General features: G+C 40.5%; 1 protein-coding gene across 1 annotated transcript in view; it reads left to right on the forward strand.

The window, feature by feature from the left end:
• The window catches only part of cacng3b (calcium channel, voltage-dependent, gamma subunit 3b), a 28,158-nt gene that overhangs the window by 4,774 nt on the left and 8,219 nt on the right, over positions 1 to 15,165 (forward strand). Inside the window, exons 3-4 of the mRNA XM_018672868.2 lie at positions 10,757 to 10,840; positions 13,371 to 13,511. Of these exons, the coding sequence (XP_018528384.1) occupies positions 10,757 to 10,840; positions 13,371 to 13,511 (225 nt within the window). The remainder of the gene's footprint in view (positions 1 to 10,756; positions 10,841 to 13,370; positions 13,512 to 15,165) is intronic.

Raw genomic sequence — 15,165 nt, forward strand, 5'->3', positions numbered from 1 at the left:
TGATCCTCTGAAAAATCTCTGCATAGGGTCAAGTGAAGTTTTTCAATTACCATTTAAAAAGATACATTGCCTCCAGTAGGAGCGTGCGTGTGTGTCTTTGGTGTATGCCTGTGTGTTTGTGTGTCTGATGCAGCCAGACATAACCATCTCATTCTGGGGGGCATAGAAGGCTATTACAGGGCCAGATGGCGCAGGTATAAGGCTGTATTGAACACACACTCTCATTTACATACACACTAACACACACAGTCACACACACACACACACACACTTGTAATTGAATGAATAAATAGATAAATTCTAGGATATTCCCAAGCCACCAAATAAGCACAGCTGTGGGAGCAGTACGCCAAGTTAACACAATGTCAGCACAATGTCAGCGCATGCACAAACAGACACACACATGCAGGCTCACATGCGATGCACATCATCATGCACACACACATACACACACACACACACAATAACACAACTAAAGTGAATAAGTCATACTTTATCTCTCCTCTCATTCTGCCCATCGTATCTCCACTTCACTCATTCGTGAGTCCCTGGTTGTCACAGTTTTATAATTCATAAACGCCTCAATAAACTGACTGGAAATGGATGTCTCTGACTGGTGTACATGTGGCATGTACTCTGCCCGACCGACATCAGAGAGTGAGTGAATGAGAGATAGGACGAGAGAGGGGGGTAGTGAAACATCATGTATGCAGTGTTCTTACAGTAAATGTATAAAGTAGTCATGCATACATACCATGCTGCATATATGGCATGCAGAACACTCTCCAGTGGCACAGTTTATTTAACTGAAAATATGGGGAGATAGGAGGAAAGCCTTGAGAATCATCCTGTGAAGATGTTTTTTGCTTTAAACATCATTCACAAAGGAGCAAAAGGTGACTTGCGGGTTGCATGATTGTTTTCTGTAATTGTGCTGACCTCATTTACACATGGTCTTGCTGCGCTCAGCCAGTTGTGAATAAAAAAAAGAGCACTGCTCATACAGCAGAAACATCTCCTTTGACCTGGGATATATCATGTTTGTTGAAAAGTATGTTAGCTCTTACAACCTAACCTGTATGTTAAAATCCAGGACAGTCTTCCAGCAATTTATAACAAAGCTCCACCATAACTTCCCTGCAATTACAGAGAGATTCACAGGGTCTCTCTGTTAAGATGCTCTCTGTGGCTCCCAGGTGATCAGATGTCATAATCAAGGTAAATCCAGATACAAATGACATGATAATACCATGTTTAAATAAGGCCTATGTCAAGTGGCAGTAGGCTTTAATGTACTGTAATATTTGTGTGGGTCTTTCCACACTGATGGTTTGTGTGTGGTCAGGTTGGAATTTCTTGCCTGCAGTGAGTGTTTGTGTCTCTGCAGGTGTACTGAGGTGTTAAGTTCCCCCTGTGATAAATGAGCACAAGAAAGCCAGGAAATGAGGAGAGAAGCACGGAGGGGGGAGCTAGAGGATGGAGACAGAGCATGAATGAGGAGCGACCAGAATGTGCATGAATGAAGCAGGGGGAGAGACGTGGAGAGCTGTGGTGGGTGGAAAGTGATGGATGAGCTGTGCATGGCCTCGGTTTCAGGTGAATCTCTGGGGAGTGCTTGACCATGCCGGGGATCTAAATGATCACCTGGTAATAGAGAGAATGAAGCAGGTTTTAAACGTATTCGGGGGACAAAAGTGATCACCCAGGTGGCCCAGGAGGGAAGGGAGGAATGAAAGAAGCGGGAGATGGGGGGAAGGAATGAAGGGCAGAGTGAAAAATGAGGTGACTGCATAGGGAGATAGGCATTAATTAAAGATGTGGGGTGTTTGACCGTGTCTGGGATAAAAACAATCAACTGACAGCGAGGGGCAGAGGTAAAGGTAGAGGGGGCAGTATGGGGGCAAGTGTTAGGGAGAGGATAGGTAATAGATAGAGAAAGAGAGGGTTTGTCTAATCGATCGGTCTGAGAATAAAAAAGAGACGGAGGAGAGGTAAGAAAAGAGGGGTGAAATTGTGAGGGAGAGGATAGAAGTGAGGAGTGATGACTGCAGATGCACAAGTATTTGTTACATGAGATTGGAAAAGAATGTAAAATAAATACTTTGGAAAGAGGGAGGGTAAGTCTTAGACAGAGCCAAGGGACATTTAGCCATGTTTCAAAAGTATTAAGAGAGGGAGATGAGGAGGGAGGGAGGGGTAATGGAGGAGGGGAGGAGATATAGCAGGAGATGAAAAGTTTGACTGTGCCTTGGGAGGAAAGATGGTGAAGTGGGGAATAGTAAGAGAGAAGGGGTGAAAGGAGAGAAAAAACAAAGAGAGAGAATGTTTGACCACATCTGACAGGAAAGGGGTTTGAGGAGAGAAGAGGTGCAAAACTGAATGTGAAGATTAGAAAGAAACAAAATAGGTATATGGTGGGACGCCCTAATACTGCAGCATACAGTGATATTTTAGACAATGTTCCAACTTAAATTATGTTATGTTACGTTATGGCAAAAATTAACAGCAACAATCAATGGCCTTGGTTTTGGAATGAGATGTTCAAAACTATTACGTATCGGTGAAATGTTCATGTGTCCACATACTTTTGCATATGTAGTGCAGACATATGCGGGAAACAAGTGTGCATAAAAGTCAGAGGACACAAGAGATGATATGAGATGACTGGAAAAGTCAGAGGAGACAAGAGAGGATGAGGTGGAGATTGGAAAGGGGTGAATGGATGTTTTGGAAATGAGAGTAGAGAAAACGGGGTGGAGTAGAGAAGGGGTGATGAGAAGATTTGAAACAGGACCAGAGAGATGTTTTGGAGAGAGAGAAAGAAACATGGGTGGATTTGAGGAAGAACAGACTGAGAAAAAAGGAGGAAGAAGAGAGAGAAAGAGGAGAGGTGTGCAACCAAGCAGAACCTGTCTCGTTCTCTTTCATCAGCCATCACCGTGGAAACTAGCCTCTTCCTCTCTCGCTCCCTCTTTCCCCCTCTCTCTCTCGTCTTCTCTCTCCTTCGCCTGGAACGAGGTAATCAGAGAGAGTGAGAGAGGTAGAGACAGAGCGAGAGGGTGTGAGAGAGAGGAAGAGGCACAGTCACCCACACTGAGCTGTCAGAGGCGCTCTGAGGAAACAAGCAGTCCAATTTGCTCTGCTTTTCAACTTCCTTTCCGCTCCCTTGCTCACTCCCTCCTCCTCTGTTTTCTAGTTGACAAAACCCTTTATATTCTGGGTGCATGTGTTTGTGTGTGCATGTGGCTGTGTTGAGACAGGCCATTCACATGCAGCTTTTGGACCACACACCATCTGATTAGGGACAGCTCGCCTCGGAACAAGGCTGGCTTCACCAGAAATACTACAGCAATGGTCATTTGTTCAAATGCCTAAAACAACCTGTGTTTACTGACAAGGACCTGTTGTGGTCATACACATTATGATTACAGTTTCTCAGAAGCAAAGGAAGAAGTAACTATGACAGTAAAACACTGGAAAACCTCTAAAAGTATGTTAAATTTATTGGACATGATAAACATTACCTGCTAAAAAAGCATGTTAGTGCACTGATTTTAGCCTTTACCTCGCAGAGGTGGTAACCTTAACCGAGTAATTGTGGAAAAGTTTTGTTTTTGAGGGTTTTATAATATATGGTGTTGCAGTGTTTTCCCTGTAACTCAGCTCTACATACCGTGTGTGTGTGTGGGACAGAGAGTTAGATCAAGGACAAACAGCTGGCATCTCATGACCAGCTCATCACAATCATGGGGGCATCTGGACACACAGCGTTGTTTGTGTTTGTCTCCTTTTTAACCTCGATTCAGGCACAATTTTTTCTAGTGGAATATTTTCACTGTTTAGTATGCATACTGCATCGCTTGCCTGTAATTTCACAAGTAGAACTATGCTGATACACAAGACTTATATTTATGTTTTAACTGAAATCATGCAGTATGTTAACTGGTCAGAGTTGTCAAACTCGATATGATGACATAATTTGATGTTGTGTTTCGTAATGTGACATTTTGATAGGATATTGTAAACGCAGACAGCAGGGAAGCCAGCTGAACAGAAAAGGTTAGAGGTAGAAGACAAAAGGAGAGAGTGAGGAGACTGAAAATAGGGCAAAGAGGTGCAAAAAGAGGAAGTAAGATGTGGTGTTAAGCTAAATAATAAAAGTGTGTTTGTAGCTCTAAGAATATCCAACAGTTAGTCAGGAATCAGTGACATGGAGAGTGTTACTCCTCTACATCTCATCTTTTAGTCTTTGGATTTGCTGTACTAATGTGTTTCTTTGGATGTGTGCATGTGTGCGTGCATGTGTGTGTGTGTGTGGAGCCCTTTCAGACGTTACTTTCTAAATATGCTCTATCACGACATCATGCTTTTACATGGTTTTTACAGCACACAAGAGGCAGTGCCCACGTGTATGTGCATGTTCATACTGTGTGTGCATGTGCTATATATACAGGAAGTGACAGTAGCAGCATACTCTGTTCAGTAGGAGAAACTAGACCGCATGACACATGAGATAAAACATACAGACACATACAGGCAGACAATCATGAACACTCTAGACTCCCATCCCCATTCGCTCTGTCCCATAATGCCTTTCTGTGGTTGCAGCTACCCTCGGGCCACCCTGACCTTTGTGAGGCAAATGTCTCCTGATAGATGGCCCCACTGTGTGTGTGCATGCATGTCTGTGTTAGAAAAGTGGTTTGTGTGTTTTTTCTTAATATGCATGTTGTTTTGTGTCCCTGTGCGTGTGTGTGATGCATTTGTTCATTAGTTTGTGGTTAATTAGACTAAAAAAATCATCCTAAGAGCAAATTCTCAGTTGTGTCTTTAATACACTTGCATCCACCACACAGACACACACTTCCCACAGGCACACACATACACGGGACTGCCCAAAAACACACATACATGACTTCAGAGGCACACAAATTAGAGAAACAAAACAGCAGTGTGACACAGTCTGTCCTAATTACAAATAAGCAGCATGTAAGTGTTACTAGATGTTCAAATGAATGTGTGGTTGCATGTGATCCTTCAACATTTGCATGTATGAAAGGGCTACCTGTGTGTGAAACTGACAAAAAAAGAGAAGACAATTGATAAAGGTATGAGTCAGGCTAAATTTGGGTTCATCTGGATGATATTTAATCTTTCACGTACTGATAGTGAGAGCAGATTCTATTGGTCTATGTTTTGTTGAACTGTGCAAACACTGAAGGGATCTATAAGGATACAGCTGAAAAGGCATCAGTCTAACAGTAATTACCTGTATATTTAGCTTATAGCCTGAAATTGGACAGAATCTTGTTACTGTTTGTAAGGTCTTTGGCCGAAATAACCCAGGTTCCTAAATATACAGAAGAATATCGTCCACGTATCGCTAAACCCTATGTTCTGTACAACCTCCTGTTATTACTTTTATTTGCAGGTTACTACATTTTGCTCAAACACAATTGCAAAAAATAGTAATGTTAAGAATGGGTAGTCTCAGATAGTTCTTCACTGTAAATAGAACTGTTGATTTGTATTATCTTTATGAACAATATCAAACCTTACTGTAGTACAGTGAACAAGTATGTCATCTGATTAACAGCTTATATCATTTTACTAGAACTTTGCTGTGTCTATTAGGAAGAGCATTGGAATCAATCCTTCAGTTTGAGTGAGGTGATTGGTAAAGAGTCAGAGAGAAGGCCTGTATCATTGCAGTAACCTCTGCTATGGCAAACAGCTTGTCAAAATCTACTGCTGGCTAAATAAGGGATATCAGTTAGACGACTCTTATCTGTACCCTCCTACCCTGAATGAGACAAATCTGTTTGTGTCTTGTTAGTGATCACTTTATTTCAAAACTGAGAAAGACAGGTTTTCAGGAAATGTGGGCAGTTGTGTAGTATCTTAAGCTCATGTGTTTAGCTCATATTGAGGGGTTATATTTTTACTATCCACTTAAGTGCCCTTCTGTGATTTTACTGCAAGTGTCAGATGTTCCCTTTGCATATATACATTTTTTTCCCTTTTTAAGTTTCTCGTGAATGTGCTGTGATACAGAGTAGGTATTATCATCACCATCTCATTCATGTATTTTAGTATTGTTCTCTGAGAGATGTCTCTGTGTGAAATGGACACAATGAATTAAAGACCTTCAGTATACTTCCCCTAAAATAATTTATTAAACAAGAATTAAACAGGAAAGAACAGAAGTTAGATGGAAAAATGTAAGTAAACCCAGAGTATCCTGTAGCCAGGGTTTATAGAGGTTGTTGTGCTGGTTTCACTGTGATGGGATCATAAGCTGGTTGTGACACTTGACATAAGCCTGTGTGACAGCTACTGACTCTCTCACTGATACAGCATTTGGAGGTAGCTGCACCAAAACCTCAGTGAGGGCTAAGCAATATGTGATGCACATACACACACATACACTCGCATGTTTGGTTACAGAAGCAAGGCGATGACAGTGACAGTGGTGCCTGTATCTGTTCTGTTGATCCAGACTGTTAGACAGCTACTATATGTTGTCTTCTTTGGACCATTTATTAAGAATAATACATTTGGTGGTTTATATTTATCCTAATATACACTGGCAACTTGTCTGAGTTGTTTGCTTACCACTCATGCAGTGCATGCTGCGATACACTCCAGCCCACCTGTGAAACTGAAGAGGTTAGAAAAATGTATTAATTTATACACAATGTAAAGTTCAATGTCTATATATATATATATATATATATATATATAGACATATATATAACTTTTTTTTTTTACTGTCGTCAAATTGGATGCAAATTGAGTTTGCATTAGACTGACTCTCCTTGCTTCCTGTCTGAAACACTCAGCCCTGAGCCCATTTTGTACTGAAGAGGAAAATCTTTAAAAACAGGTCAATATTACCAGACACCAGATCTTTAAGCAAAGTTTGACCCGAGCAGCAACCACTAAATTCGGGGTGTTTTGGAGGACGAAGTAACTGCCAATCCTTTGCTGAAAATAACAAAATGATTACAACTGAAGAATGATGTTTTCAGGTTTTTTTGCTACTGGAGTTCTGCCTTTTTTCCAAAATCTGCCCCTGGAGCTAACAGCCAGGTTTATCTTGAAATAACAATCATTCTCCACTCATTACTTACTTACTTACGTTACTTACGATTCATGCAGTTTTAGGCACAAAATAACTTCATTCTAATAACTGTATTCATAAGTAGTGAAATGTAATAACTATTGCCTTGGTTAAGAAGACAAACTGTTACATCAAACATATTTTCATATTAGTCTTAATTCAGCAAACAGTGAGATTCACTCCAGATTAATCTCAGGACTTTTACTGTGTGTCTGCAGACTTGTTTTGAAAGTAAAGTTATTTTAGTGATAGTAGAGTTTATGCTGCAGGCTTAATATCTTCACAATGTCTTTCTTCACTTGCCTGACATTGTTTGTTTGTTTGTTTGTGTGTGTGTATGTGTGTGTGTGTGTCAATGTGTCTGCGCGCGTGTGTGTGCCTAATACTTTTAAAGATTCCCAGTGCAGTCTTTGTTATTAACACATCACCATCATGCACATGCTGACCTGGAGGTCCAGCACACAAGTCTTAATGACTCTTCCAGTGCTTATGTGTGCTGTGTGTGTGTGTGTGTGTGTGTGTGTGTGTGTGTGTGTGTATCTTCGGGTTATTTTTAGCAGGCCATCCTTATTTTCGAGACAGCAATGACATCATGAGGTACACTAACACAGACAGAAGGGTGTGTTAATGAGGGAGTCTGTGTGTGTATGCAAGCATGTTTGTGTGTATATGTCTTCTTTAAACTGTGTTTATTCACTTGTGATTTAGGCCACCAAGAGAGAAATAAAAGCAGCCATATATCTCTCTCTTCCCTCCCCTTCCTTCCCCTCCTCTATGTTCATGAGTGTGTGTGTGTGCATCATTTCATTGGTATTTCATTGAGTGAGGCTGTTTGGTGCTCTATAAATCAGAATGGTTCAATACAAATCTGTCCATTTAAAAGGCAGGAGGTATAATGAATTTCCCAGCTGGCAAACACAAGGCAAAGGTCTGATTGATGACGCTTCACACCTTGAAGCATCCAGCAGGAACAGCTAAGGTTACAGTTACCTTACTATGACTCCACTACAACTTCTATCGTCCAATTAAACAAGACAAGCAGACAGGCATAAAGCATAAGCAAAAAGCAAGCAGTATTCTGTACTTTTCTTATTGTCAACAAATCCTATAAAAAAGACCAAAACCAACAACAAAGTGATCCCACTGAAAAGTTGTGTGTGTGAATTTGTATATATATATATATATATATATATGTGTGTGTGTGTGTGTGTGTGTGTGTAGAGAGAGAGAGAGAGAGAGAGAGAGTTATATATATATAACGTTACTGATGCTGATATTCTAAAGTTGCTAAATACCCAGTTGAGCCAAGAAGGAGAGAGAGAAAGAAGAGAGAAAATGATAGAATGAACTAGCTAACACTAAGTTAGGTTTGTATTTGTATTTAGTATTTTCTACCGGGACAAATCCCACAGAGTTTTAATCAGCCGTGTCTGTCCTCTGTGTGCCTGTCAGTCTCCTGTCATTCCCCCTCAGTGTATCAGCATTTAAAAAATCACCACAGGCAGCAGTATGACCAATGTAAAGTTACTTCAAAGAAGGCAAGCAAACATAGTGCTACTGTTTGTTTTGTGAGAATTGTTCTTTGGTTCATGTGCATGTTCTATACTATTTTTTGTAGGAATAAATGCATTTTGGATTCATATATTTTCATACTCATCTTTGGATTAGTACACAGAGTAGTTAATATTTCAATTATATTTTAAATGGTAATGCTCCATCACATGTTTTACATGTATGTAGTGAATCCTTGACTGAAGCTTTACTTTCAAAATTATATCACAAATCAAATCGCATTCGCAATATCTGTAGTAATTAGATTTTTTCCCAAAATTATTCAGGCCTAGTAAACAGTGAGAAAATCAAATCTCCAGATATTAATGGTGCTTGGTGCTTGGTGCTTGGTGGTTGCATTTTTTTGTAAATGCACAACTGGCTGAAACTCTTGGCAAGTAACGATCACCACCACCTGCACCTGGCAAGAAACTACATTCCACAGCGGAGAAAACTTACAAATAGCCTGTTTAAAAGGCCATGTAAAGATCATGTTATCCATGTACTTTTGTGTATTTGTTGATTAAGTGGTTTGTCTTTCAGTGTCAAAGGCTTTGCTTCATATGAACATTTTACAGAATTTTACTTTGTTGAATCTAAATGTCAAAGACTGTAGGGTACAAACCTCTTTTTTTGTCAGTCAGAGTCTCAGTCAGAGGTTAGTTACTATCCCTGACTGCATGAGCTAGATGAATCAATTTATGAATGATTTTCTGAGTGTGGGTACTGGAAAGAACCTCTTCATATGCAAATAAGCAATTAGGTTGAGTCGTTCATTTGTTCATCGCCAGCCTCTATCCTCTCATTTCTCTCTAATTCCCCTGTGCCGTTTTACCACCAAAACCCTTTCAACCAGCACTTCCTCTCTCTTCATCCTCCTTCATCTCCTCTTCCCCTTCATCCTTCTCCTCAGTCCCCCCCTTTCCCCCTCTATTTCTCTCATATCCCCTGTGGTGTTGACCATGTGCGAATGGGACTGAATGATGGGTGGATAAGAAGCTACATGCAGTGTATACACACACAAACAGCCACACATACACACATACAGTAGGTTCATGCTCATACTTCCACATGCACGCGCATCAGGGAAGCTGAGGGATGTTTGGTGTGTGTGTGTTTGAGGAGGTCTTGTACAAAGGAGGATGAGTCACTCTGCCTGACACACGGCACGCTCATAGGAGACTGCATCCTAGTCAATACAACACAAATACACACACTCACTTACACACATACATCACTTAAGATGCAAAAACACACACAGCTAGTAAAATGCAGACATCAAGTTTACACACATATCAACTAAGCTCATTAAACTGATACATGAACACTATCAATCATGCATGTAAGTAAAAGCCTTCAGTCTTCTGTATCTAGTTTATATCAGTGTGTGTCTGTGTGTGTGTGTTTGTGTGCTTGTGTGCTGGGTGTGATAAGGCTTTTCATTAGTGTTTCCCACACATAGCCTGAAGGCTACAGCCCTGCCCTGCATCATCTGTCATTTCTCTCTCTCTCTCTCTTTCTCTTTCTCTCTCTATTTCTTTCTCTCTCTCTCTGCTGGTTTTTCTGCTTTTGATGTTTATTACTGTCTACATACAGGATGTGTATGTTCACTCTGAAAATTCGATATGATGCAGTGCAATCACACAAGATGACAGATTATTGATTGACAAAAATCCTTAAATCCAACCGTCCAACTTAGTGATTGACTAATGAGTTGTTAAATCCAAAACATGACTGATTCATTTTATTAAAGAAAGTAGCTGTTACTGTAGCTGTTACCCCTTGCCTGGTGCAAACTCAAACTCTACATTAGTTTTTCTGAGTGGGTACTGCTACCTAGCCAACAAAGCTTATGGTTGCTGCTTTCATAACAACATATTTTTTTTTTACATTTTGCATTAAATGCATAATGCATAAATTATCCGATGCTCATTTTGATTCAATGACTTCAACTGTCAAGTGTATGTGTGTGTGTGTGTGTGTGTGTGTGTGTGTTTAAGTGAAAGAAATAGTATTCCACTTACTTCCTCTTGTGGGACAATAAAGATCTAAATTGAACTGATCTGTGTTTCTCCTCTGCAGGGACATTCAGAGGAGTGTGTAAGAAGATTGATCACTTTCCAGAGGATGCTGACTATGAAGCAGATGCTGCTGAATACCTCCTCCGTAAGTTTGATATGAATACACAAACACCACACGTGTACACACGGATACACAGACATGGAAATGTTTGCAGCTGGCCTCTGTTTTTACCCGCCCGTTTTTAGGTCCCAAAAAAAAATTTGTAACCCTTGCAAAAGTAAACATGATGCTCCAAATGAAGCACATACCAGTAGATATCTTAATATATTTCAGACCCAATGTATTTTGATTATTCAAACCTATTTCCAACCTTTTCCCAGTTCTTACATCCAGTTGTATATCTGCATTTGCAGACAGGAGAGTCTAATGAAAGACACTGTCAAACTGAATTATGGGAAGTGTAGGATCCAGTGTTTTGGAACTTGACCATGGAGACTTAAAGCTGCTTCAGTTTTGATCATTCTTTGTGTAAATCCCCCAACTTTATGGAGGGCAAAGTGAAATCCTTGGCATACCTCTTTAATGATCATGTGAACTTTCCTCTAGCACCACCCACAGAGCAAACTTTTTTTAACACCCCCATTATTATCATCCTGTGTTTGAATTGAATTGATTTGAACAAGAAACTTCTGTGGAGAGAAGCTTTTAACTGTGTACATACAGCAAAGAGTAAATCATTGCAGATGAGATGGATAAAACAGAGAATGAATAATGAATAGATGGACAAAACATCCTGCATATATTGTTTAGTTTTCACCTGGAGAAACAAGGAGGAGATAGATGGACAGAGGGTATAATGGAGAGAGCAAGAGATAAAAGTACAAACAAATTCCAGAGTTTTATCAGCAAATACGTAAGAAAAATGAAGGGAAAGACATTGCTGTGATGAGAAAATGACAAAGGAGAAAGGAGGATGCATCAAAAGAGTAATAGGACAGAAGTGAGAGGGATGCAGCCAGGAAGATAGGGAAAGGATGGCTTAGTGGAAAACAGAAAGGAGGGGGCTCTCTCTGTTTTTCCTTCCACAGTAAACATAGAGTAAAGATGGACGGAATGAGAAAACAGCAACAACAAAAAAAGAGAGAGGAAAATAAGAAAATGGATTCAGCCTGTGCATCTTTTTCATTGCTCCACTGAACACAAAGCAACATCCCCACAGGCAGCCAATTAGATCACAGGCCTCAGAGATGGCCAGCCAATGGGGAGCAGGGACCTAGTGACCGGTATTTCATACAGCCCAGGGGTGTGGGCCACAGGGGCGGGGCCTATACACTCATCCACACAGCACCACTGGTCATGGTAGCTGTCAGTCATACTGGATATGTTTTGGAATGTAATAAAACAAAGGCATTAAGAGAACAGATTTACAATTAGAAACACATTATATGTTGGATATGTACTCTATAAATGTTTACATTTAGGCACATATCTAAAAATACGACACAGCTCTGATCTGCATGACAAGCTGTTTGCAAATATCCTTCAATATGCCATCGCATCATGCACACATATGGGGTTCTGGCAAATATTTCACTCCAACTGCAGCCTCGCCTTCATACTTATTATTTTGCCTTGCATATGTGTCAGAGTGACTCTCCATCTGTCTTGGTTTTAGTCCATCTTTTTCCTCTACATCCACCTCTCCCTCCCTCTCTCTCTCTCTCTCTCTCTCTCTCTCTCTCTCAAGGCCTTTGAATGCTTTAACATGTTCTGGATTCAGACGCAGTCAAGCATGTAGCAGCACACTGGCTCATGTGCATGTGTGTGTGTCATGTTTGTGCATGTGTGTGAAGTGACACATTTTTCATTGTTTTATCACAGCGGATTTGAAATGAAAGAGTGACTATGACATTAAAGTGCTGACTTTCAGCTTTGAGAGAGTTTCAGGGTATTCATCTCTTGATAGGGATTATGGGGATTTTGACTGTACATAAATGGTATGAAAATGGTTGTTTTCTCTCTTTTTTTCCTCTCTGAAAATCTGATTATTACATGGACCTTTTGCTTATTTTGAGATGTGTGTTCTTCCTGAATGGTCCCATAAAAGAAACCATCAGATTTAAAACAAAATGGGAATTGCATTCATTTATAAAATGCAGAGTAGATAATGGTGGTATTTTCAGAAAACCTGTTTTTGTGGCTAAAATATACCAGTGTCTTCTTGACATCATTTCAGGGAGAAGCTATTATTACAAAACATGGTGTAAGCAAATTTTAAAAATAAATTAAATGAGGAACAAATAAGTAACCCACAAACAGAGAGGGGCCTAATCAAAATGAATTGAAACTGTCAAATTCACAGGAGGTTTTTCCCTTTCTTTTCTTTGATTTTTGTTTTTTAATCTTCGCATCTCCATTACTGAAAATGCATGTTTTGATATATATTATCTTAGATCTGTCCCCAAAACATAAATCAGGAGTCAAAGACTGCTGAATTGAACCATCACCACACCTTTGAGCCAAATTCCCTCTTCCACTCTGCACCTCCAGCACAAATTATCATCATCATCAGTTCATTCTGTAAGTTTGAAAGGCAAGATCTTCACACAGTAAAATTGTCTGTACTTTTCAGGTATGAATGTGTTTTCACTCTTTTTTTTTCATGTGTGTACAGGTGCTGTGCGTGCCTCCAGTATCTTCCCCATCATGAGTGTGGGTCTGCTGTTCCTGGGGGGGCTCTGTGTGGCCGCCAGTGAGTTTTACCGGAGCCGACACAACGTCATCCTCAGTGCTGGAATCTTCTTCGTCTCTGCAGGTTAGTGTGTTCATATGTGTGTGTCTGTGTGAATTTGTGTCTTCTTTTGAATCCTGTTTTAAGTTCTCTTTTCCAGGCTGGAGAGGCATGCAATAGATGTTGTGTGTACAGAGTAGAGCAGCAAAGTAGATTTACAGTATGGACAATCAGGACGACAACATTATACACTGCAAACAATAATAAAGAATATTGGATATTGGGGTATCTGCAGGGATACAGAGCAACATCCAGGTGCCGCTAACAGATAAGATCAGAGCCACACAACCTTCTCTCCTCTGTGAAGACCCGGAAAAAAGGACACACTACTAAAAAATACATGAGGCAAAACCATTCACATATCTTGGGGAAGGAAACAAACAGAGAGAAGGAGAGAGAGACTAGGAGGAGGCTTGACTCCTGGAGGACAAAGATCTAGATCCAAAAAAGACAGAGAGAGAGAGAAATAGGCACACAGCCTGGATGCTCATGTGCTTAAGGCATAAAGTTGGGATTTAAATGCCTCACCAGAGTCAGACAGTCTGATGTCAGCAGGGAGGTTGTTCCAGAGGAATGGGGAACAATAGGAAAAGGCCCTGCAGCCTCCTGACTTCTTTTTAACTTTTGTGAAATGAGAACTGTTTTACTTGTGAAGAAAGTGTAGCAAGCTTTAATATTTAAATGTACTCATGTTCATTATCATGACAAAATTGTTAAATACAATAAACCAGTCAATATTTAAATACAAGGATGGCTGCTGCATTTTTGATAGCAACAAGCTCTGTTGTGTGTAGGTGTCTGAGTGTGTGTAGTTGTGTTACTGTGGAGCCACTTGAGACGGAGGACATGCAGCACTCAAATGTTTGCTGAAGGAGCCCGTTAGGCATCTAAAACACACAGAAGAGGCTGTGTGTTGGACACAGCAGATGATTAATCAGTCAGCAAGAATACCACAGTGTCACTGTGATGCACTGTGAGGGTGTGAGAATGCAAACACACATGCATACTCACACACATAATCTATCACATGCATGCTGACACTTACAGTCTCTCATAAACACACACACACACACACACACACACACTTATGCTCTAGCCCCTGACACACAAAAGCCTGTAATTGCTGTTCAGTGGGATGTGTAGGGTCCCATTGGGATTTGTCGTAAATTTATGAAGCCAAATTGGTAATTATTTACCACAATAGTCTGGGGCTGATTCTGGTTAATTACAGCTGGCTAATTGTCCCCATTCTGTGCGTTCCACCACACTGCATGAACACTGTATTGTGGACTAATGATATGGAATAAGAGAGCCCAGCTGTGTGCAATGACTCTCTCCAGTGTTTCTATCAAGCTCCACTCCCTCTCTCTGATGCTTTCCTCCCTTTACTTCTCTTTATTTCATTTGGCTGTCTCTCCGTCACGGCTCTTCTCTAACCTTTTCCTCTCCATTTCATTCGCTTTTGCTCTCACTACTGTGCCACTCTATCTCTCTCCCTTTGATATCTAATTTATGACTGCTTTAGCCACGCTAGCAGCATGGCTGTGTGGAAGAGCCAGTGCACCACTCTGGCCCTGATTTAAGTGTTAATTAGTAAATGTTAGCATGCTAACAGGGTACACTATGAAGGTGAACATGATTAGCATTGATAAACGTCAGCATGTTAGCGTTGACATTG

The sequence above is a fragment of the Lates calcarifer genome, linkage group LG11 (genome assembly GCF_001640805.2).
Source record: "Lates calcarifer isolate ASB-BC8 linkage group LG11, TLL_Latcal_v3, whole genome shotgun sequence".
Taxonomy (NCBI): domain Eukaryota; kingdom Metazoa; phylum Chordata; class Actinopteri; family Centropomidae; genus Lates; species Lates calcarifer.